The sequence below is a fragment of the Malus domestica genome, chromosome 04, assembly GCF_042453785.1.
Source record: "Malus domestica chromosome 04, GDT2T_hap1".
NCBI lineage: Eukaryota > Viridiplantae > Streptophyta > Magnoliopsida > Rosales > Rosaceae > Malus > Malus domestica.
This window is the reverse complement of record NC_091664.1, coordinates 22821202-22847510: the sequence shown is the minus strand read 5'-3', so window position 1 is coordinate 22847510 and position 26309 is coordinate 22821202. Positions and strand designations below refer to the sequence as shown.

General features: G+C 42.9%; 1 protein-coding gene and 1 pseudogene across 1 annotated transcript; both read right to left on the bottom strand.

The window, feature by feature from the left end:
- Positions 1-1528: 1528 nt before the first annotated feature.
- LOC114824402 (probable sugar phosphate/phosphate translocator At3g11320) lies at positions 1529-19451 on the bottom strand (annotated as a pseudogene).
- Positions 19452-20297: 846 nt separating this feature from the next.
- Positions 20298-22370, bottom strand: LOC114824401 (probable sugar phosphate/phosphate translocator At3g11320). The gene is made up of 4 exons (XM_070819967.1): positions 21819-22370; positions 21250-21353; positions 20933-21161; positions 20298-20686 (listed from the first exon to the last, which is right to left on the bottom strand). Exons 1-4 carry the CDS (start codon positions 22257-22259, stop codon positions 20528-20530), a joined length of 933 nt encoding a protein of 310 aa, XP_070676068.1. The 5' UTR covers positions 22260-22370; the 3' UTR covers positions 20298-20527.
- Between the last annotated feature and the right edge of the window lie 3939 nt (positions 22371-26309).

Genomic DNA, 26309 nt, shown 5'->3' with positions numbered 1-26309 from the left:
CAAACAGAAAGACAAACAATCTGCCTCCTGAAATCTTTTCATCCAATCTGTGGGATCGTGCCAACATGAAATGAATGGACGTTTGCTTTTGTCATATCTGTATGGGTTTGCAAATTCGACAACAAACTTTCGCATTCACGTCTGCTATTCCCAAAATTCCAATGCCCACCCTCTGAGCGTTGTGGATTTTTTTTTTTTTTTGGAGAACATAAAAATAAAAGAGTTATACATCCATAAAAGAAAAAAGAGTATGATATTCACACACTTCTTTTTACTTTTCTTACATCTCTTATTAATTTCTGTCATTTGATCTTCTTTAATTTATCTGATCCAACGATTGAAAATTAAAAGAGTGTAAGAGAAGTAAAAAATGGTGTGTGAATATCACATCCCAAGAAAAAAAATTACAATGATTTAAAAAAAATGTTGGACTTATTTCTTATATTGTTAATTGGTTTACAGTGAAACCTCAAGTTGCTTACGTTTGAAGTCCAAAAGGCTACTCATGCTCCACGTTATTCAAATTGTGTTGTCCATGTATTTGGCTTAAAAATTTGCTGCAGGTGAAGAGGTGTGTAAAAATGTGAAGGTAAAAAGAGCTCAACATTGGTGAAAGAATAAATCATACAAGAGCTTATATGAAAGTGAGATTATATTCACACACCCCAAATTACTTCTCCCACACATTTTTACCTTTTTAATATTTTCTACACACCACTAACACTTGATAGAAAAATATTAAAAAATTAAAAGGGTGTGAAAGAAGTAATTTGGGGTTTGTGAATATAATCTCCCTATATGAAACTGGGCTCCTACCTATTTTGCAATTGATTTTATAATAAACCTCAAGATAAAACTGGATTTCAAAAGCTCGGTTTGGGAAGCTGCTAACGATCCTTTCCGGGACAAATATAGCGGCTTAAACGGCTCCATATTTCATGTGTTTATTATTGTCGGATGAGGATCCTCTCTGGATTCTCTTTGTGAGGATCTAGAGGATCAATCAATCATATTCGTTCATCATATATCGTGTGATCAATTTTCGTTAAATATTGTTTACATTTAATTTAAAATAATTTATGACTGCACAATGTACGATAAACGAACACGATTGATTGATCTTCCAAATTTCCACAAAGAGAATTTGGTTAGGATCCTAATCCATTATTGTCATCACATTCACATGATGATAATCAAAGTTTGTTTCGTATACAACTCATTTACTCACTAGGCGCCAAGCCTCTCAACTTTTCGTATCCTTTTTCTTGTGGTTTTATGTTACTCCCTCAAGTTCACATCTAACCCATTAGAGAGTTTTGAATCTACACTACACGCGTGCCACCTAATTTTTGAGTTGTAACTCAACCTCATATAAGTCATTGCAAGGGTTATTTGCCCAATTCTGACGAAGATTTCATTGTTCTTACCAATGTAATCAAGAGGAAAAAAAACATATTTAGGCATACATCTTTTGTTTCCATTGATTGTATGATCACTTAATCGCTGTATAATATTAATCGAAATCAAGTCAACTATACCTCTTCTTGGCTTCACTGTACAAAAGAACTCCAAGAACGGTGAGTTCACAGCCCACCATCCCCTTGGATGACACATTTTTTTAAATACCAAAATTGAAACCACCACAGCAACAGCCCCTTTTGCATTCCCCAGCACCTGTGTTTTTTTTTTTTTTTTAAATACCAATTATACAATTAAACTTTGAAAATTAAAATCCTAAATTGTCATAAGTAGGAGAAATTCTTCTGTATGGACCGTCATATACACTAACGCACACACAAAGGGTGTATAGTCTGTACAGAAGAATTTTCTGAGAAGTAGATTGTAAACACAGAAAATTCCTGAAACGAAAGAGACAAGAACAACGTGCACAAAATAATATTTGTATTTTTTGATGATTTTGGGTTACAATCTCTCTCTATTTTGATCCTCTGATTCGATCTCCGTAAGGTGTGTATTTGTGGATGTGTGATTGATCCAAAGGGCCGTTGGGCTTGATCTAAGGATGAACGTTCTTCAAGGGCCGTGGACTTGATCTTGAAGGTGGCTTTGAGCGGATCTTCAAATGGGCTTTTGGGCTTGATCTTTGAAGAACAGTGATGAACGGATCTCCAAGGGCTTTTGGGCTTGAACTCGAAGAACAGTGACGAACGAATCTTCGAGAGCTTTTGGGCTTGAACGGATCTCCGAGGGCTTTTGGGCTTGATCTCGAAGAACAGTGATGAACGATGAACGCTTTCTTCAAGGGCCGTCGAGGCTTGGGCTTGATGAACAGCGGATGAGCGGATTCGTTGATGTTGTCGATCCAAAGGGGCCGTTGGAGCTTCATCCTTGAGGATGAACAGTTGATGAACGATGAACGATGAATGCTTTCTTCAAGGGGCCGTTGAGGCTTGGGCTTGCAGGTGGATGATTGTTGATCCAAAGGGCCGTCGGGGCTTGATCTTGGAAGAACGATGAACGAAGAACGAAGAAGGCTTTCTTGATTCTTCGGGAACCTGGATGCTTGAGAGCTTCGGAGTTTCAGAGCTTCAGGGCTTCAAGGTGTAATATGAATTGGTTTTTCAAAATGAATGAAATGGGCTTGTATTTATAGAATTTTCCAAGGCCTAATTTTGAATATAATATCCCAGATGAAATAAGTCGTTTCTGCCAGGTGTTGACACGTGTCCTATTTGATGACTTTTCCAACTCATTTCAATTTTCGTTGAGTCACACGCTACGTGTAAAATTTATGTAATACATGAGCGTTGACACTTTGATTTATCGGTCAACATTTATTTACCGAAATTTCGATGTCTACAAATGCCCCCACTTCAAGGCACGTCGTATACATGTGCTTGTCACGTGTAGGAGATGCGTTTTGAAGTCCCTTACTGTAGATGTCGATCCAAGGGCCGTCGAGGCTTGATCTTGAAGGTTGAAATTGGACCACAAGGAGCTTCATGTGGTAGATGATCTTTGGCTTTGGTAGTGGGTGAATCGGCACGTATTTTGTTGCACTTGTTGACCTTCCACAGCTTTGATCTTGAACTAGGTTGAAGGATTTCCTAGATTCCTTCAATTGTTGATTTTCCACAGCTTATTCTTGAACTAGGTTTTGATTCAAGGGTGGAGACATGTTAATCTTGAAGCGGACTTGTGATTTCCTCAAGGGTCGTCGAGGCTTGGTGTTGAATTTGGTTGGAAACTTCTTCAAGGGCCGTTGAGGCTTGATTCTTGAAGGTTGACTCGAACACATGGCAAGCAGGCACGAGGTAAAGGTGGCAACCTGTTTCTTTGTTCAATCTTTCTAATTCACACCTGAGCAGTTTGGTCAACGGTATGATCTTCAAGATTGATGGGCTTTTCTTCCAGTCGGTGACTTGATCTTTAAGGATTTGATTCAAGGGTGGTGAATCGACCCGTGCAGCTCACAACGTCTAGTAAGTCGACCCAAGAATTTGAGGGTCAAAACGAGTCCTCCACACAGAGTGATTGCAACTTTGATGATATGAGATACTTTTGATTTTGAAGAAGTAGCGGATGAATCGGCACGTGCTTTGTGCTTGTCTCCACATGCTTCAATGTATCATTTCCCTTGCCTTATCTATTCTTCTGGCAGAATGTGGCATGTGCTCGAGTTTCTCAGTTCAGACTCCTTCTGCTGAGTTGATTGTGCATGCCGCATTTCCTTATTTGTTCTCCAGGCAGATGTGGCATCTTCTCGAGTTCTTCAGCTCGGACTCCTTCTGCTGAGTTGACTGTGCAGGCCGCATTCTTCTCTGCTTGTTTCTTCAGCACGTTGTCTCCACATGATGTAAGGTATCATTTTCACTTGCCTTATCTGTTCTCCAGACAGATGTGACAGCTTCTATGGAAGTACAGCAGCAGTGGGAGACGAGTACTCGAGAGCAGTGCTAGGCAGGCAATCAGGGAAGGGTTCCAAGCAGTCGGTTCCTTACCCGAGTTTGAGTGGAAGTTCCGGCATATTGTTTTCTTTATCCTTGTCTTTGTAGGTAGGAGCAAGGACAAAGGAAACGACAGGGAGAACGCATGATATGAGATACTCTTGCTTTCTACCCTGGTGATATGAGATACTTTTGCTTTGAAGTTATTGGCTTACAGAGGTACCCCAAGGAATAAGGAACACTAAGTGACTCGAGAGGCTTCGTTGGGAAGGCATTCTCGGAGATGAAGAAAGGTTCTGTATGTCTGCCTTGCTATGGAAGGTGAAGGTGGACAGTTATAAGAGGTCCCTTAATACCTGTAGATGTACTATTCTTTCACTTGTGTCGGTAACTAACGCGTGATTAAACAGTAAACTTTCACGTGCTTTCTCCTTCACCGAAAATCTTCGACAAATTGCCCGTGATTTGCGCAAAATTGAGTGTGCATATGACAGGTGATGACGCGGCTGAAAAAGACTGGCGCCTCTTCGATATCTGGGATCGGCGCTTCGACAAATTACCCGTGATTTCCGCAAAGCTGAGTTTGCGTGTGACGGGTGCCGACGCGTCTGGAAAAGCAAGATGCTTCTCCGATTTCTGAGCTTGCCTCTTCGATTTTTGAATGGCCTCTTCGAATTCTGAGCTCGCCTCTTCGATCTCTGAAATCCCGTCGAGTGTTGATTTTTATAGAGGCAGGCAGTTCATTTCAAAGCACACTTGAATTTTTGCTTGTACCTTCTTGCACTTCTAAGATTTCGATTTGTCCGACCTCTTATTTCTTTAACACCTTTGAAAATGTCTGGCCCATCCGATCGTCGTTTTGACTTGAATCTTGGTGAAGAGGCAGTCCCTTCTTCTCCAGACAACATATGGCGCCCATCCTTCATATCCCCTACTGGTCCTCTTACCGTTGGGGATTCGGTGGTGAAGAATGATATGACTGCTGCGGTGGTGGCCCGAAACCTTGTCACTCCCAGAGATAACAGACTACTTTCCAAACGGTCTGATGAGTTGGCTGTTAAGGATTCTCTGGCTCTCAGTGTGCAGTGTGCAGGTTCTGTGTCTAATATGGCCCAACGCCTATTTGCTCGAACCCGTCAAGTTGAATCTTTGGCGGCTGAAGTGATGAGTCTCAAACAAGAGATTAGAGGGCTCAAGCATGAGAATAAACAGTTGCATAAGCTCGCCCATAGCTATGCGACAAACATGATGAGGAAGATTGACCAGATGCAGGAATCTGATGGTCAGATTTTACTTGATCATCAGAGCTTTGTGGGTTTGTTCCAGCAGCATTTGCCTTCGTCTTCTGGGGCTGTGCCGCGTAATGAAGCCTCAAATGATCAACCTTCGATGCCTCTTCTTCCTGGAGTTCCGCCGAGTGGTGTGACTTCAAACAGTCAACCTCCGACGTCTCTTATTCCTAGAGCTCCGCCGAGTACTGAGACACCACCTGAGCAATGAAGACTCCTTCCCGTTTGTTTGCACATTTGTAAAATTTTTTTTTTTTTTTTTTTGTATGTAGAATGCAATTTTATGTAATCTTTCTAGAGAAATAAATAAAAATTCTCTCAATGTAATTTTTTTTTTTAATTAATTTTTTTTTATATTTAGAAATAAATAAAATGAACTTTATTTCTCTCAATGCAATTATTATATATATAATTTTTATACATATTACATTATATATATATATGCACACACCGCACCATCATGACCCCTTTTTTTTTTTATTATATTTTCTTTTTTTTTTTTTTTTTTTTTACTTTCGGTGCTAGCCACAACCACTTTCTTTTGCATGCACCATTCTATATCTTTTCATTATTTTTTCTTTCATGGTGCTGGCACCACCTTTGCTTTTCCCCTTTTTTTTTTTATTTTTTTATTTTTATTTTTTTTTATATTTTTTCTTTGCTTTCGGTGCCTGGTGCACCATGTCTCTTATTTTCCTCTTTTTTTTTTTTTTTTTTTTTTTTTTTTTATATTGTAATTTTTTATATGCACACATACATACATACGTACATACATATACATACATATATATATATATATATATAGGATGCGGGATAGGATGGAGAGAAGGCAGGGAGGAGCCTGGTGGATGAAGATGGTGGCTTCGAGCTTCACGTCCGGCTAGTCGTTTGACGGCGGTCGTTGAAGTCGTTGGCAGCTGCGAGGTAAGAGAAGAAGGAGGTTTTTGGGTGTGTATTGATAAACTTTGGTTTCGTCAATCTCATTCAAAGGCGGCAGTCATGGTGGAGGTGCAGAGGAAGACGCTCCACCACTACTGTCACTGAGCACAACCACTGAGCACAGCCATTGCACTGTCTGCCGAGCACAGCCATTACACACCCGTTGCACTGCCACTGAGTACAGCCACAGAGCACAGCCGCTGTACACCCGTTGCACTGTCTGCCATCGCGGATGAAGGCGAGAGAGAGAGTATGGAGCAGACTTCGAGTCGGAGGCCGTCGTCTCTTGGCTTATCGTGTTCTTGTTCAAGGTAGTGAGAAGAAACATCATTCCAAAGGATCTGTTGTTAACGTGACGAAGCATCTCAATTTCCAAGATTTTAACTTTGTTAAAACAAAACCAGAGTTTTGCACGATCTGAGGCTCCTGGGCAATGCCACAATCTCAAGCTCATCGCCATCCATACAGATCCCCGATGACCATGATTAGTACTCCGACACCGTATTCTTATCCACACAGCGTCTCCAATGCACTACCCATGCCCAACATGACACCGAAGGCGAGTCCGGCGATGACAGAATTTTTGATGGAGACGGCGGCTAGCTCGAAGTCACCGACAAACCCAGCAAAGGTCTGGGTGAGGGCACCCAAGGAGTACTGACAGAGGAAAAATACGACGAGGCGACCGCTGAAGGGCTTGGATTTGCTGTAGCCGTGGAAGAGCTTGGATTTGCTGCAGCCGTGGAAGAGCTTGGATTTGCTGCTGCGGCTGAGCTGACCAGGGAAGATGATTTACTTGGTTCTCCTGCCTCACATGGTGAAACTGAGGGAAGCTCTGGTTGGGGCAGAGACCAGGAGCAGAGTGTTGGGGAGCTCAGTGGTGGGGTGACTGGAGCACTTATGGAACCCCCTTGAACAAAGAATTAGGGGAGCTTGGACGGAGGACAGGGCAGCTGAGGGATCCGATCTGGTGGAGCCGGATTCCGCAGAAGCACAGAACGGCGTCGCAGCTGGCGTTGGGTTAAGGAATCCGGATGTTCCGGTTGACGAGCGAGGACTGCAGCGAATTGACGTACTTCTGCAAGTCGTCCGGCATCATCGGCTGGTCGGGCACCGCCGACGGAGCCGGAGCCGAGGAGGGGAGCTCAAGGGCTGATCTGGCGTGGGCGGCAAAGAGCCAAGCGGCTAGAACAGGGCAGCATCAGCTCCGATCGAGGTTTCGGCCGCATGCTTGGCTGGCGCCGTCGAAGAGCTCAGCGGAAGGAGAAGAAGAAGACATGGATTGGGCTTTAAAGAGCCGGGCCTGGGCCTGGAAGGAGAAGAAGCAGAGCCCCTTGCACAGCAAGCTCAAAAGAATTTTGTGTGTTTGAGAAGGGATGGGCCTGGCATTTGGGCTAGTGGAATGTCCCTTCCTTGCTGGCTTTGGGCCTGAGACACACACACACAGATATATATATATATATATATATATATATATATTTTTTTTTTTTTTTTTTGAAGAAACTGTATCTTTTTTTTTTCTTTTTTTTTTTGTAAATACATAATAACATATGTATTCTTTTTTTTTTCTTTTGTAATAAAATTGACTTTCTTTAAAACATTTATATATATATATATATATTTTTTTTGATATGGTGCTAGGAATCTTTAATTTTGGAGAAGACAAAACATGATGTTGGAACCCTCATGAAGCTTTTCAGAGATCTGGTATTTAGAGTGAGCAAGATGTGGGCATATCTGTGCTTTCTGCTGCCTAGGGTTTATGCAAGAGACTGCAACGAGGTTTCGCTATGTAGTGCCTTTTTTTATCACAGTTTTCCCTCGGTGGTGCCTTTGCCGTGTGGTGCTGTGATAGAAACTGCAGCGGGGATTTGCTGTGCAGTGTCTTTTGTTGCAACTTTCCTCGAGGTGTCGTTGCCGTGCACACCGACCATGCTGCCTGCCAACTCATTCCTTCAAAGAAATAAAGTATTCGTATTTTGGACTTGCTCTTTATTCTTCAAAGTGTTTGTGTTTTTTTTTTTTTTGATGATGTGACTGTACTTGAAGTTTTTGACGTTTCAAGTTGCCTACGTACCCTCTGGTAAGAAGGGATCAAGTCATAACGTAGTTCAAATGGGTGATGAATTTAACAGTGATTTTGATGATGACTTTGATGATGATTTTGCCGTACACAGTTTATGCTCTTGCGGGCCAGGAGCAGAAGTTGTTGCCTGTTTTAGGGGTAGTAGCGCTTCAAGAATCTGCCATTGATAGGGCCGATCTTCAAGCCGTCTTCCGCCATGATTAAGTAGGCGCCATTGGTGTAGACTTCTTGTATTACGTATGGTCCATCCCACTTTGACTTGAACTTGCTCTTTGTTTTGTGAGTTGTGATGATAGGCCTACGCAATGAAAGGATGAGATCTCCCATTTGAAAAGGACGAGGGAGAACTTTCTTGTTGAAGGCCTTGGAGAGTCGTGCTTGATAACACTCCAAGTGTTGCTGGGCTTCGAGTCTTTTCTCAGCCAGCGCTTCCAACTCTTGAAGGCGCAACTTTGCATTCTCTTCGTCAGTCAAGCCTTCTTGTATAGCCATCCTTAGCGAGGGGATTTGACTTTCGAGTGGTAGAACAGCTTCCACGCCATATACGAGAGAATAAGGTGTAGCTTGGGTAGGCGTTCTATATGTCGTCCTGTATGCCCAAAGTACCTCGCCTTTCATGCCAGTCTCTCTTTGTTCTGCCAATTACCTTCTTCAGGAGGTTGCACAATGTCTTGTTGAATGCTTCTGCAAGACCGTTGGCCGGAGCATGATACATGGAGGATCTGTGCTGCTTGAACTTGTATTTCTCGCAGAGCTCGTCCACAAGTCGGTTGGAGAACTGTTTTCCGTTGTCAGTGACAATGTAACGAGGCACACCATATCGGTGGATGATATGTTCCTTGATGAAACGGACGACAGTTTCCTTCTTGACTTCCTTCAGGGGTATGGCTTCAGCCCATTTGGAGAAGTAATCTGTTGCAGCCAAGATGTAAGCTTCTCCTGCAGATGACTTTGGCGTAATTGGTCCTACGACGTCTAATCCCCATGCATCGAATGGCCATGAAGTAGCTGTAGGGTGTAATGGTTCAGGCGGTTGATGTATGAAGTTGGCGTGAAATCGGCAGGCTTGGCACCTTTTGGCGTGTTCTAGGCAGTCCTTTACCATGCTTGGCCAGTAGTAACCCATTCTTTTGAGCTGGAAATGAAGCTTCGGTCTGGATTGATGCGCCCCACATATTCCTGAGTGTGCTTCTTCCATGGCTTGATTGGCTTCGTCCTCACCTAGGCATCTCAGAAGTACTCCTTCAAAAGATCGTCGGTAGAGTGTCCCTTTATAATAGAGGAAGCGATGTGCTCGCCGACGTACTTCAGAGCGGTGTTTTGGATCATCTGGAAGTATTCCATGCTCCAAGTAGTTGATCAGAGGCTGTCTCCATTCTTCAACGTTGCCCGGAAGTATGGAAATAACGTTTGTATCACTTAGTACTATTTCAGTGACAAGCGGGATTACCCATCTTTGGCAGACTGGCACGTTTGCAGCTTCGTCTTCTCCTAATGTCATGCTCGAGGCTAGGTTGGCGAGAGCGTCTGCCATTTGATTCTCTTTTCTTGGCACGTGTTCTAGTGTTACGGCCTCAAATCTTTGTAGCAACTGCGTTGCCAGCCGGAAGTATGGGACGAGATCATCTTTCCTCACCTCATATTCAGTCAGGAGTTGATTGATTATGAGCTTGGAGTCGCCATATATCTCAAGGGCTGTGATTTCCATGTTGATTGCCATTTGGAGCCCGATGATCAGTGCTTGGTACTCAGCGACGTTGTTGGAGCATAATTCGCTTAGTTGGAATGAATAAGGTAGTATTTGTCTTTGTGGCGACATGAATACTACTCCTGCCCCCGCTCCGTCTGCTCGTGCAGATCCGTCGAAGAACATCGTCCATGTCGGGAATATGTCGATGTAGAACACCTCTTCGTCAGGCAAGTCATCTGAGATTTTCCAATCGGCTGGGATTGGATGGTCGGCAAAGAAGTCTGCTAGCGCTTGTCCCTTGACGGCTTTAGCGGGGACGTAGATGATCTCGTATTGATTGAGAAGCAATGCCCATTTAGCTAGTCGTCCTGTCAAAACTGGCTTGGACATGACGTATTTGACCGGGTCAGCTTTAGCAACCAAGTGGATGGTGTAAGCATGCATGTAATGTCTGAGCTTCTGGATGGCAAACATCAAGGCAAGGCACATTTTTTCTATTGGGGAGTAGTTCAACTCAGCGCCGGTGAGCATTCGACTGAGGTAGTAGAGTGCTCATTCTTTCTGGGATTCGTTTTCCTGTGCCAGAAGTGTTCCAACTGATCTTTCCTGAGCAGCGATATATAATATAAGCGGTTTCCCTGGTACAGGTGCCCCCAGGACAGGTGGACTTGATAAATACTTCTTTATGCTTTCAAAAGCATTGTTGCATGCTTTGTCCCATACGAACGGAACATCTTTCTTCATGAGTCGACTGAACGGTTGACAACGCCCTGCAAGGTTGGAGATGAAGCGTCTGATGAAGGCTAGCCGTCCTTGTAGACTTTTCAACTCGTGCAGGTTTCTTGGCTCGGGCATGCTTTGAATTGCCTTGATCTTTGATTGGTCCACTTCAATGCCACGATGCTTGACAATGAAGCCAAGGAACTTTCCAGATGTGACACCAAATGCACACTTTAACGGGTTCATTTTGAGGTTGTATTTTCGCAACCTTTCGAACACTACTCGCAAATCCTTCAAGTGATCTGATCTTTTCTTTGTCTTTACCACCACATCGTCTACATAACATTCTACATTCTTGTGTAGCATGTCATTGAAGATCTTCTGCATTGCACGTTGATATGTAGCTCCAGCATTCTTTAGACCAAAGGGCATCACTTTGTAGCAGTAGATACCTTTTGGAGTACGGAAGGCTGTTAGTTCCTCATCTTCAAGAGCCATGCGAATTTGATTGTATCCAGAAGAGCCGTCCATGAATGATAGTGCCTCATGGCCAGTGGTCGTGTCCACCATAATTTCAATGATTGGCAAGGGGAAGTCATCCTTTGGGCAAGCATCATTGAGGTCTCGGAAGTCTACGCAAACACGTATTTGTCCAGATTTCTTAAGGACTATGACGATGTTGGAGATCCACTTGGGGTATTGCACCTCTCGAATGAAGCCTGCTTCAATCAACTTGTCAATCTCGGCCTCGATTTGTGGGATGAGCTCGGATCGATAGCGTCTTTGAGTTTGCTTTATTGGTCGCGTTCCAGGCTTGACTGCAAGATGATGCACAGCAATGATAGGGTCGAGGCCGGGCATTTCCTTGTAGGTCCAAGTAAAGACGTCCTTGTACTCTAATAACAGCTGGTAATACTTCTCTATCTCGTCTGCACTTAGTAATGCACTCACGAAGATAGGCCTTGGTTCCTCGCTTGTGCCTAAGTTGAGTTCTTTGAGATCGTCAACTGTGGCTTGCCCCCCATCTTCGAGCTGTGACGGCGCTGCAATGACATCTTCCTCGAGGATTTCATCTTCTTCACCTTCTTGGATTGTGATGTGAAAGACGTCTTGGACCTCTTCTTCGGTGTTGACCTCTTGAATTGTTTGGCGCTTCATTCTTGAAGGAATGGAACTTCGAACGTCATCATTTTCTGCCAGACGATCGATCTTTTCTACTTCTGGTGTTGTCTTTCTCCTTCTGGAAGGCTCTTTGGCTTCTTCAAGTCTTTCCATAACTGACTGTCGTGGAGGAAAGCTAGTCGTATTGCTTTGCTTCTTAGGTTTCGACAACCTTTTGAAAACAGAGCTTCGAGATGCTGACGTGTTAAGCCTTTTGAAGACAGAAGTTCTGTTTTGACCGCCAATGAGTTTAGGTGCCGGAACTTTGGGCCTTGGATGATTCATTCTATCGAATACTGACGCCTGGGGGGCAGGTTGGGGCTCATCTTTATCTTGTATAATGCTTACGCTGATGTGTTGAGCGCTAGCAGTTTTTGCCTTGCTGGAGATCTTCACCGGTGCATCTGGTGTGAAGCCAAGTCCAGCTTTGTTGTTGTTGACCCCGTAACCATGCTCCTCCAACTTCTTCTGAGTTTTAGTGAGATCTCGTTTGTTGTCTTTGACGGTGTTCAAATCCTTCTTTCCCAAATTTGCAGAGGATGTGAAGTTGTACCCAGCTCTCGACATAAGTTTGTAGGCGTTTGGATCAAAACCTTCTTCGGTCCTCTTGGTTGGGAGAAAGCTTGGTTCTACCCCCTTTGGCAGGCCTTTTGTGAAGCCTTGTGATGGTCTTGCAACCTTAGTGTCGCCTAACTGTGTCAGAGGTAAAACTGCATTTGTTTTAAGAAACTTTACGTTATCCATGTGCCGCTGTGCATCGGCTTTGCTTGCTGCGGTTTCGAATGGGGATTGACCATTCTTTCTTCTCGACGTCGGGATGTATCGGAAAACGGGTATGTTTGGTCCATTTTAGGGCGTCCTACTCCCTCTGGTTGTTGCAGGTTTAGCAAGCTCATCGTTGTTTTTGCTTGAAGATGGCATAGCTTCTTCTTCTTGCTTCTTGGGCACAACTTGCCACTCCTGCTTTTTAGGTGTTTCTTTGCCTATGGATTTGATCTCTTTTGGAAGAGTTTCGGGCACCATGTCTTCATCCATGTAGAACTTGGCGTCTGCGAAATGTGATTCGGCTTCGGTGAATGGCTTGGTGTCGCCATAGATCACTTTCACTCCTTCTCGGTAAAATTTTAAGCACTGGTGAAGGGTGGATGGTACTACTCCACTCACATGGATCCAAGGCCTTCCTAAGAGCAAACCGTAGGAAGTTCTTGCATCAATCACGTGGAATATTGTGCTTGACTTGAGTTCACCAATGGTCATCTCCACTCGGATCATGCCCATCGCTCTTTGTCCTCCTTGGTTAAAACCTTGGATTAGTAGACGACTTAGGGATAGTTCATCCACCTTGATGCCGATTGCGATCATTGTTGACTTTGGCATGATATTTATGGCTGATCCGTCATCCACAAGCATGCGGCTGACTTTGTGCTCCCTTACGTACCCAGAGACGAAGAGAGGTCGGTTGTGAGGCTTGGATCCTAGCAGCAAGTCTTCATCGGTGAAGTGGATTGCGTCATCGGCGGCACAGCATGTGACACATTCATATGGTCGAAGTTTTAAGCCTTCGTTCTTGCTTTCTTGCCCTTCATGGTCGTCAGGACTCGCCAAGATTGCTGCCAGTGCTCTTCGCATCTTCTTTGGCAACCGGAGCGCTTCCTCGATGCTAAGGTGTGTTGGCAGACCTTCTTTAGTTGTAAGAGTCTTTTCCCCCTCAGTGGTGACAGCTTTGCCTTCTGCGGGTTCTTCTATTTCTACTTCGACCATGTAACATGCAGTGATAGTGCACTGTTGGAAGAAGTCCTCTGGGAAGTATTCATGCAAGGAGACGGGAATACGTGGCTCTTGCTCCATAGGTTCCCCAGCATATGTTGGCTTAGCAGCTCTTATGCTTTTTTTAGGCTTTCTAATTTTGTGGCGGCGGTGCTTTCTTGCTTGCTCCCCCTTTGGCCTTATAGCTTGTGGTCTTGGCTTTCTCGTTTTCTTATAGGTCACCAATGTCCACCCTTCTTCATCATCGATAGGTGCATCGCCGTTGTTTGCCCCCAATGATGGTTGTGCAGAAGGTGCCGTGTAGCTTGTGTATTGATAGGAATGGTCGGGCATTTCTTGAAGAGGCACGGGTTTAAAGGATCCGAACACGATCGTAGTGGTGTGCGTTGCGGCTTTGTCTTCTAGGTCGAGCTCAATCTGCCCTTGCTGTGCCAACTTCATGATGAGTTCTTTTAGGATAAAACACTTGCCCACATGATGACCCACGATACGATGATACTTGCAGTACTTAGGATCATTGGTGCGATTCATCTCTTCGGGGCGTTTGCATTCAGGCAATTCAATTACTTTCTTCTCCAGCAGGTCGTCCAGCATTGCGTCCATGTCGGAGTCTGGAAAAGGGTATACCTTCTGCTCCAATTCCCTCAAGGTGTTTTTGTACCTATCTTGGGTGCGGGAAGGCTCGCTTCTTTTTATCTCCTTTGCTTTGTTATTGAAGGAAATTTTGACGGGTGTGGACGAGGTCTTGATAGGGGTGGTATTGGTGGTAAAAGCTTCCTTGGCGGGCTTTTTCCCATGATTGTCTGCTCTTGAAGTAAACACCTTATCCCTTTTGAAATCGGTGATTGGCTCCTTCTTTCCATGGTGGGCGATGCTCAGTTCCATATCGTGGGCACGGGTGGCTAATTCTTCAAAAGTCCGTGGTTTGATACCTTGAAGGATGTATTGTAAACCCCATTGCATGCCTTGGATGCACATCTCAATTGAAGAAATCTCGGAGAGCCTGTCTTTACAATTGAGGCTTAGATTACGCCATCGGTTGATGTAGTCCATGACTGGTTCCTCCCTCCATTGCTTCGTGCTCGTCAGCTCTAGCATGCTCACAGTACGGCGGGTGCTATAGAAGCGGTTGAGGAATTCCCGCTCTAATTGCTCCCAGCTTTTGATGGACTCAGGCTCTAGGTCCGTGTACCACTCAAAGGCGTTTCCTTTCAGCGAGCGCACAAACTGCTTGGCAAGGTAGTCCCCTTCGGTCCCTGCGTTGTTGCAAGTTTCAACAAAGTGGGCAACGTGCTGCTTCGGGTTTCCTTTTCCATCAAACTGCATGAACTTTGGTGGTTGATAACCCCTTGGCATCTTCAGGGCATCAATCTTCTTAGAGTAGGGCTTCGAGTAGAACAATGAGGTATGTGAGCTCCCTTCGTACTGTGCCTTGATGGTGTTGGTGATCATCTCCTGCAGCTGCTGGATAGAAAGAGATCCCATGAGTGCCGCTGCTTGGTCTGGCTCCGGCTTCACGTCGTTTTTCTCCACCTGAGGCTCTTCTTCTTCGTCGTCTTCTTTCTTTAGAGGATCAATCTTCGGGTTGGGTTTCTCGCCGTCCTGCACCTCTAGTCGGTTGACGAGTGCTGCAATTTGCAAGTCTTTTTCTTCCACAGTTCGGGTTAGCCTTGCGATTGCTTCATTCATCTGAGCCAGCTGCTCATCGATTGAAGTTGCTCCAGTGGTCATAACTTGCATGGTTGAACTGCCGCTTGAGTCGGCATCAGAGAGCATGGATTCGGAGTACTTCCTTAGACTCTCCTCCCCTGGTGCCCTTAGTGAGGCTAAGGTGATTACAGGCTCGTACCTTGGGTGCTCTTGTTCCCTTGGTAGAGTGGATGCAGAGGTGAAGGAGGCGGCAGAAGTAGCTTTTGTCTTGCTTCGAGTCGTGATGCCCAAAGTGACACCACTTGTGACGAGGACGCTCTTGTTCTTTGCGCCAGTTGCGGGAACAATTTGAGCCTTCCTTGATGCCATTACTTTTGGAAGTGTGCTTAAAATTTTTTTTGAACGGGGAAAGAGATGAGAGGCAGAGATCGTCCCACTGGGCGTGCCAATTTGTAAACACAGAAAATTCCTGAAACGAAAGAGACAAGAACAACGTGCACAAAATAATATTTGTATTTTTTGATGATTTTGGGTTACAATCTCTCTCTATTTTGATCCTCTGATTCGATCTCCGTAAGGTGTGTATTTGTGGATGTGTGATTGATCCAAAGGGCCGTTGGGCTTGATCTAAGGATGAACGTTCTTCAAGGGCCGTGGACTTGATCTTGAAGGTGGCTTTGAGCGGATCTTCAAATGGGCTTTTGGGCTTGATCTTTGAAGAACAGTGATGAACGGATCTCCAAGGGCTTTTGGGCTTGAACTCGAAGAACAGTGACGAACGAATCTTCGAGAGCTTTTGGGCTTGAACGGATCTCCGAGGGCTTTTGGGCTTGATCTCGAAGAACAGTGATGAACGATGAACGCTTTCTTCAAGGGCCGTCGAGGCTTGGGCTTGATGAACAGCGGATGAGCGGATTCGTTGATGTTGTCGATCCAAAGGGGCCGTTGGGGCTTCATCCTTGAGGATGAACAGTTGATGAACGATGAACGATGAATGCTTTCTTCAAGGGGCCGTTGAGGCTTGGGCTTGCAGGTGGATGATTGTTGATCCAAAGGGCCGTCGGGGCTTGATCTTGGAAGAACGATGAACGAAGAACGAAGAAGGCTTTCTTGATTCTTCGGGAACCTGGATGCTTGAGAGCTTCGGAGTTTCAGAGCTTCAGGGCTTCAAGGTGTAATATGAATTGGTTTTTCAAAATGAATGAAATGGGCTTGTATTTATAGAATTTTCCAAGGCCTAATTTTGAATATAATATCCCAGATGAAATAAGTCGTTTCTGCCAGGTGTTGACACGTGTCCTATTTGATGACTTTTCCAACTCATTTCAATTTTCGTTGAGTCACACGCTACGTGTAAAATTTATGTAATACATGAGCGTTGACACTTTGATTTATCGGTCAACATTTATTTACCGAAATTTCGATGTCTACATAGATAACTGAAATATGTGTGTTTTTTTTTTTTTTTCCTGAAGGGTCAAAGCGCTTGTATGCTTGGTGACCAAGAAATTGGTCAAGTTCACAAAATATGCGAGAGAAGAATCGAAGATGAGGTACCAAATGAGTCGGACATCTTTCAGAGCAAGTTCCGTTGTGATTTCGATCACGTTTTTCTCCATCAACAGGGTTGCAGGAAGTAACAATGTTACTGCTATCGGTGCAGCAGGTTCATCGAGTCGAGGTTTTCCCTGGAAATCAATTGTAAATCAGTAAAACGTACCAGAGAAAATTCTTTGTTCTGAGTTCTTTGTGGGCCGAAGCCCAACAGGAGACGGCTCATAGAATTAGGGTTTTACATATATAAACGTACAGAGCAAGCAAAAGCCACAAGGCCCACAACCATCTCTCCCATATTTCCATTCCAATTTTTTGTTTATTTAAAGTATTGAATTTGAATTAAATTTTTATGTTCTTATTACATTGAAAATTCGTCAGGGTATTGGACTCGAAGTATTTTTTTTTGAGAAGGAGTGAAATGTCGTTCAACTTCCCTGAACTATTATGTCAGTTGAGATTGACCTCATGAACTTTTTTTTTTTGTAAATTAACCCCCTAAACTATTTGAAATTAGTCAATTTCATCCACTGTACCATCAAATACTGGTATGTTACCATCTCGTGATTCATTTTTGAGTGTAAAGTTGTGTTAGTGTTGATGGAAAAGTTGATGAAATTTCATTGAATCTGACGATGAGGGTTTGATTGACTGATTTAAATAGGTCAATGTGTTAATTTATCAAAACAAATAGTTCAGGGGTCAATTTCAATTGAAGTAATAGTTCAAGAGGTCAAATGACAATTTACTCTTTTGAGAAATTAGTTGAAATGAGGATTTACAAATTTTAACTATTGGACTTATCAAAATTAAATAACGACGCTATGTTGGTCACATATTAACGACTTTATCAATTAAAGTGTTATGACACTTGCTTGTGAAAAGCCAAAAAACAAAGGGGGGTGTGTGGATACACACCATTTTAATTTGCAGTCATTGAATCGACTGAATTAAAGAAATCAAATGATATAAAATAACAAGAAGTGTGTGAGAAGTAAAAATAAGTATGTGGATAGCATACCTCAAAACAAAGGAGATAGCACAAAAAGAAAGAAAAAGAAATGTTACCCTTCGGAGGAAAGCAAAATTTCCTGAAGCACTGATTTGAATGCCCTTGCAGCAGTAGCTGTTATACACATAATAAACCCAAAAATATGGAAGCTTGGTTCACCCTGCTACCAAATAACAGTTTGTATGATGTTGATGATAACAACAGGGCAGTCAGGATTTAAATCTTCGTACAAAATCTCATTTTATTTTTATCTGATTTCATAATATTTCGTACATGTCGAAGAATGCAACATAGATAATGTATTATTACGTGGTCGTACTTATTTCATTATTCCAATTAATAATACAACAACATAACATTTTTGCTCAATGGTATAAATAAAGACATTTTCATCAATTTATCAAAAATAAAATAAACTAAAAGCGATGATAAAAATAAGAGTAAAATGTAAAATTAGCCAATATATAAAATAACAACAAATCTCTTTTGCTGAAATAAGAAAATCAACACGACCGACACAAAGCATAGCATGTATAACAAAACGATCGAAGGTGTTGAATCGAAGGTTGTCGATTTTATTAATCTTGAGCGGTATATAGGCATGGACATTTGAAACTCTCGTATCAAAATTTGTGTCGATCGTGTTTGTCGTGTTCATTTTCCAAAAGAGTAAATTGTACAAATGGTCCCTCAACTTTAATCAAATTGGAGCAATGGTCCTTCAACTAAAAATCCATTACCATTGGTTCCTCAACTTATCAAAATGTGTAGCTATAGTCCTTTTCATCAATTTTGTCAAAATTTTGTCAAAATAAGCTATGTTGGAATGACCATTTATATAATTAGGGTTCCTTAACTCATCAAAGTGTATAATTATGGTTCTTTTCGTCAACTATGTCAAAAAATTTGTCAAAACGAGTTATATTGGAAGGATAATTCCTACAATTGGGTTAAAGTTAAAGGACCATTTCTCCACTTGAATTAAAGTTCAGGGACCAATGGTAATGGATTTTTAGTTGAGGGACCATAGCTGCACGTTTTGATAAGTTGAGGGACCAAAGGTAATGGATTTTTAGTTAAGGGACCATTGCTCCAATTTGATTAAAGTTGAGGGACCATTTGTACAATTTACTCTTTCCAAAATTAGCAGAAAGGACTTGTAATTTATTTAACCAATAATTCTCATATAAATTTGGATTACCCCACTAGCAATGATGACACCTGCAACAACAGGAATGAGGGCGGTGTAAGTAAGCAAAAGCCTCCCTCTTCTTGATGATCGAAAATGCGAAAACGGCGGTAAAGAAGGTGGTGGTGGCGTGGCGCCGACGGATTCATTAAACGACACAGGGAGGTACTTCAACGACACGTTCCCGCAAACGACGCAGAAGCAGAAAACGACGCTAAGCCCGGAGATCTTGGCGAGCTGAACCTTGGACTTCACCCTCTGCAGCGGAACCACCTCCATCAGAACTATGGCGGCGTAGCTGAGCACAATGCACGCCGCCATGTGGCGGAGGGTGAGGAAAATTGGAAACTTAAAGCCGTAATTCGTAAGCAAGTACTTGTTGAGAAGAAGGACGCCGATGTTGGAGCCGTACCATGCAGCGACCATGGGATGGTTGATGGTTGTTTTTCTGTCATCGGACGGTTGATGTTGCCGCGTGTTAATCATGTAGACTGATACTTTTTATATTTTTTCGGGTGAGTGTTAGCTTGAACTGTTGAAATATGGTGGGAGACTGAATACGCACCGTTTTATACAACATTTTGGCTTGTACTTTGTGGGGAGGAACTTGCACTCTTTAAGCAAGCAGAGAGGATGTTAAAATTAATCACATTGTAATTAACTTCTAATTATTATTAAGAATTTAAGACGTTGATTACTGGCCTCGGATATTTCTTAAAGACAACGTTAAGATGGAAACTTTGGTTTGGTTTTCCGATTCGGACTTGTTGTTCATTTGGTGGTTAGTGTTAGGGCAAATGGATGGTACTTGATTAGTGAGTGCACCAATTTGCTGTATTTGGCTACAATGCCAGTAATTTGAAATTGTTTTTTCCAACCAAAAGTGAGAGATACAAAACTATAGAAATTAGAAACACAACAAGCTATCGACATAATTACTAGATTCATCCCTTTAATGCATACCAAACTAAGGGTAAGGCTGCTACGATAGACGCTCTCCACCGACACCTACGAGGAGCCTTGTTGGCTTGGAGTTGGTTGTAATCAGAAACTGTAAAATGGTAATGTCTCCATTGAATAGTAGAGAGTTATAAATATCTAAGAGCACTCTTCGCACTACCTTTATGTATTGTTGCACTCATTTGGTGCAAATCGCGCTAGATAATCCAACATAAGGCTTATTTGAGGAATTCCGACGGTCAAGATTCATTATTCTTACCATTGTAATTAGAAAAGAATTATTCACACATACATCTTTTGCTTCCCTCAGAAAATTGCACTTTGCTATACCCAACTCGACTCTCAGAAAAATAAGCAAACTCTGTCCCAAAATCAGTGAAAATTAATGGTTTTTCACACCACCTGTATATTGCTGCTGATGAACTACAACCGAGCTAATTTTGTTCTTGGAAATCGTCCGTTGTAATTACAACAGTACTTCTCTTTCAAACGTTGAAAGAAATTCTATGTTCCTAAATTTGAATCACCGCACAGACATTGGGGGTAGACAAAAATAAAATAAAAATGGGCAAAAATGGAGGCATTGGCCCCAAACATTTGCCCTAGAGATGGATTGAAGTATACCTCTTCTTGGCTTCACTGTACAAAATAACTCCAAGGACAGTGAGTGCATAACCCACCATCCCTATGAATGACACTGGATTTTTAAATATCAAAATTGAAACCACCACAGCAACTGCCCCTTTTGCATTTCCTAGCACCTGTTTTTAAAAACGACCAATTATAAAGTTATAAACTTAAAACCCTAGGTATCGAAATGAGGAGAATATCTTACATGCAACTGAGACGTTAAAGTGTCGGTATCCTAAATCAATAATGTGCTACCAAGTGAGCAAGTAAAGGCACACAACATCACGTGATAATGGAATACCATCACTTTGACAATTCTATTTTCGTGTAAGGTTTTCTCGTCTTGTGCACAATGAGAGGTACTAAGAAATTATTACCTGAAGGGTCAAGGCACTTGTATGCTTGGTGACCAAGAAATTGGTCAAGTTGACGAAATACGCTAAGGAAGAATTGAAGAAGAGGTACCAAATAAGTTTGATATCTTTTCGAGCAAGTTCAATTGTGATTCCGACCACATTTTCCTCCATCAACAGGGTTGCAGGAAGCAAGAACGCCACCGCCATTGGCGCCATGTACAACAGCAGGTTCATAGAGTTCAATTTTTCCCTGGAAAAACAAATAGTTTGAATCTTCAAGTCCTATTATATACCATAAAAATTTGACAGAGAAAAAAATGAATGGAAGAAATAGTTACCCGTCAGAGGAAAGCAAAATTTCTTGAAGCACCGATTTGAATGCCCTTGCAGCTGTAGCTGTAATACACATAACAAACCCGAAAAGATGGAAGCTTGGTTCACCCTGCAACGAATAACAGTTTGTGTGAAACACATGATAACTCTTCAAACAAAATCTAATTGTGGTAGCCCGGTAGGAATTATAATATTTCCTATAGAAACCACTTAGGCTCATAAACGCTTCTACTAGATTAGAAACGAGTAAGAAGATGTAACGAAAATTAAGACATTCCTTAAAGCATGTGCTTATTTTAGAAATACTCTCGCATATGTTTTTCCAATTCATAAGCATTTTTAACTTTTCTCTATTTAATGATATGATATTTTATAAGCAACATAACATTACTTAGTTACACTGTCAAATAATCTAATATGTTACATTGTTAAATTTTAAGATTTCTATTCACATATCATATCAACAGTTGAACAACCTAACATATATGTTAGAAAGTCTAACAAAACGATAGTTTTCATCAAATTATCAGAAAAGAACATAGATGAAAAAAGGAGGAAAAAAAAATTAGATTACCCCACTAGCAACGATGACACCTGCAACAACAGGCATGAGTGCGGCATAAGTAAGCGACGCCTCCCTCTTCTTGATGATCAAAAACGAGAAAACGGCGGTAAAAAAGGGGGTGGTGGCGCCGACGGCCTGATTAAACGATACGGGAAGGTACTTGAGCGATACGTTACCGCAAACGACGGAGAAGCAGAAAAAGACACTGAGCCCGGCGATCTTGGCGAACTGAACCTTTGACTTCACGCTCTGCAGTGGGGCCACCTTCATCACAGCTATGGCGACGTAGCTGAGCACCGAACAAGCCGTCATGTGGCAGAGCGTCAGAAAAATTGGAAACCGGAAGCCGTAGTTCGTGAGCAGGTACTTGTTCAGAAGCAGGACACCGATGTTGGAGCCGTACCAGGCGGCGACCATCCCGACCGTCGTCCATTGGATCGCCGCCGACATCGGTTTTTGCGTGCTACGTTTTCCGTAATCGAATCGGATCGGATCGAATTGGAGAACGTGAAGGGATGTATATAAAATGGATTGAATGTTTTTGATTAATCAATCTGCTGCAATTGCAACAGAGGTTTTATATACATCTTATTACATACGCATGCAATAAACAAAAATATTGGAAATGACATCCTTGCTGTCCACAATGCTGCTGTCAGAGCATCCATGTGAAGAGCCCTTCTGTCCATGACATGCTGTCCACGATGCACTGTGAGTGGAGCATCTTCGACAGAAGAAGATGCCTTCCAGTAAAATAATCTTTTCAACACTCCCCCTCAAGTTGGAGAGTGTATGTCAAGAACTCCCAACTTGCGTAACATGATTGAGAATGCATCCTTCCCCAACGCCTTTGTGAACACATCTGCTAGTTGCTGTGAGGAAGAGACATGTTTAGTAACAACGGAACCATCTTGCACTTTGTCTCTGACAAAGTGACAATCAATCTCTATATGTCTAGTCCTGTCATGGAAAACTGGGTTAGCAGCTATGTGTAAAGCTGCTTGATTATCACAATGTAGTGTTGCAGCCCCTGGATGTGATAAGTTCAGGTCTTTGAGAAGATGTCGAAGCCAAGACAATTCACAACAAGCACCCGTCATAGCTCTGTATTCTGCTTCAGCTGAAGATAGGGAAACCGTCTTTTGTCTTTTTGATCTCCAAGAAATCAAAGAAGATCCCAAGAATATGCAATAACCAGTGGTAGACCTTCGGGTGATTAGGCAACCTGCCCAGTCCGAGTCACAATAAGCTGTTAGAGCTAGATTGTGATGTGAGGAAAAGAAAAGGCCCTGACCCGGTGTGCCTTTGATATACCTTAGAACACGAAGTGCTGCCTCCATATGTGGCTTACGTGGTTCATGCATAAAACGGCTCAGCACATGCACAGAATAAGTAATGTCGGGGCGAGTGATGGTCAAGTAGATCAAACGCCCAACAATTCTTCTATACTGAGATGGATCTTTAAGAAGTTCCCCTTTGTCTGAAAGCTTCAAATTTTGTTCCATTGGGAAGTCCACTGGCCGTGCTCCCAAGAGGCCAACGTCCTTCAAAATCTCCAAAGCATATTTCCGTTGTGAGAGGGAAATACCTTTGTGTGAACGTGACACTTCAATCCCCAGAAAATATTTCAAATCTCCGAGATCTTTGATTCGAAAACGACTATGTAGGAATCTTTTAAGAGAGGATATGGCAGCCATATTATTTCCAGTAATGACGATGTCATCCACATAAATTAAAAGGGTTGTGAATGACTTTCCTTTTCGATGAGTAAAAAGGGAGTAATCGGCTTTGGATTGTACAAAACCTGCAGTTTGAATAGCAGTGGAGAACTTGGCAAACCATTGACGAGAAGCTTGCTTTAAACCATACAACGACTTGTTGAGGCGACACACTAAACTCTCCCCCTGTCGCAGAAGACCAGGGGGGGGTGACATATAGATTTCCTCATGAAGATCGCCATGCAGAAATGCGTTATTAACGTCCAGTTGGTGAAGGGACCAATTTTGAGCAGAAGCAAGAGCTAACAGACAGCGAACAGTAGTCATTTTAGCTGTAGGTGAAAAAGTATCATGGTAATCAATGCCTTCCATCTGAGTGTAGCCCTTGGCCACCAAACGCGCTTTGTAACGCTCAATGGTTCCATCAGACCGCCGTTTGATCTTATAAACCCATCTGCAACCAATAGGAGATTTTCCAGGAGGAAGAGAAGTAAGAGTCCAAGTGTGATTATCTGTCAACGCCTGTAGTTCAGATTGCATTGCGGCCTGCCAGTGGGGGCTAGAAGCGGCCCTTGGATATGTGTCAGGCTCCTCATCATGAGTAACATGAGCAATGTAAGCAAAATGACTTGGTGAGTAACGGTGATAAGATAAGAAATTACTCAATGGATACCGTGTACCTTTACAAAGATTGGACAACGAAGACGACGATGGTTTGGGTGTGGGCAGCGTCACTTGGGAGCATACATAATCACCGAGGTAAGCAGGAGCAGTGCGATGGCGTTGGGGTCGCCCAGGAGAGTCTAATGGAGCGATACTGTCATCAGGGGAAAGAGGAGGATTTATGGGATTGGGGGAAGATGTGTCAGAGGTGGTGGGATGGGGTGAAGAAGCGTCTGAAAGGATAGAAGGGGATGAGGCAGGGAGGGATGGTGAAGTAGACGGTGAAGGAGATGGTTCTAGAGTGGATGGAGAAGGAATGGGATCGACAATGGGGTAAAAAGGCATGTTTGTAGGTGGTGTTACCGTGGGAGAAGTTGGCAAGGGCTGAAAAGGGTAGGTATTTTCATGAAAAATGACGTCCCGGTTCGTAAAAATCTGTTTTGTTGTTAAATCATAAAGTTTGTAAGCCTTTTGGCCGAAAGGATAACCAAGAAATACACAACGCCGAGCGCGGGCATCAAACTTATGAGAAACGTGTACATTGGTCGCATAGGCAAGACATCCAAACACACGTATGTGAGAAAAAGTGGGAGGTTTGGCATGAAGTAGTTCATAAGGGGTTTTGTAATGGAGAAGAGGAGTTGGGAATCTGTTTATAAGGTGTACAGCGGTTAACACACAATCCCCCCAAAAATGTAATGGAAGATTAGCTTGAAAACGTAAAGCACGTGCCATTTCAAGAATATGACGATGCTTGCGTTCTACAACCCCATTTTGTTGAGGTGTATAGACGCATGAATGTTGAAAAACAACCCCAATATCCTTTAAAAAATGACGTAAAGAAAGGAACTCCCCACCATTATCGGTTCGAATTGTTTGGATTTGTGTTTGGAATTGTGTTTGCACAAAGGAAAAAAAACGTTTGAGTAGGTTTTGTGTTTCACTTTTATGATGCATAAGGAAAACCCATGTAAACCTAGAATAATCATCTACCACTGTTAAAAAATAATTGGCTCCAGAAAGAGAACTTATCTTATAAGGACCCCAAATGTCACAATGGATGAGATCAAAAGGTTTCTTAGTAGTAATTGAACTAATGCCAAAAGGAAGACGATGTTGCTTGGCCAATGGACATATGTCGCAAGCATCATTCAACTTGAAAGGGATATGCAAGATATTTTTTGCCATAAACTCTAATCTAGATGGCGATATGTGACCCAAACGTCGATGCCACAATTCAGTGGAGGAGGTGACAAGGCTGCATGAAGGTTTGACAGAAGGTGTTGGCCTATCTGAAAGCAGCGCCACCAAGTAATACAGTCCTCCACGCTGTTTACCCAAACCAATCGTTTTCTTCGTAGCCAAATCCTGCAAAATGCACCAGTAAGGGAAAAAGGTTACTGAACAAGCCATGGCACTAGTGACCTTGCTTACAGACATTAAATCAACTTTGAAAGTTGGCACACATAATACGTCTTGCAAATGAACTGAAGAATTTAAAGATAAATTCCCAATGGATGTGATAGGAGCTGTCTGTCCACTAGGCATTTGAACAGGTGGTAAGTTGACACTTTTGAGACAACGAGTGAGTGAAGTTGGTGAAGATGTAATATGATCCGTTGCACCACTGTCGATTATCCATCGACGTAGGTGCTTCAGAGGTTTTGACAAACCTGATGAGTTTTCAGTGGCATTGACGGCGGCATTGGCTTTGGGAGGATTCTGTGTTGTCTCATTGTTGTTCATGATGGACAGTATCTGCTGGAATTGTTGGTCAGAGAGGCCAGGTACAGCGGAATGCAGTTCTTGCAGAGAAGCCCCATTGGTGGTATTGTTGGCAGAACTTCCATGGCGTTTGTTGCGTCCACCACTGTTGTTCCCACGTCCACCACCTCTGTTGCTACGATGAAGACGATGTTCGGGAGGGTATCCGTGCAGTTTGTAGCATGTATCAATGGTATGGTGGGCGGTGTCACAATAAGTGCAGTGGAGTTGTCTACGGGAAGATGAGCTGTTGCCAGGTTGCGACGACTGCTGCCATGGACGAACTGCCATTGCTGATATCTCTGCAGCTTCACGTGAATCGCTTACATCGCGCTGTTTTTCTTGCTGGACAATC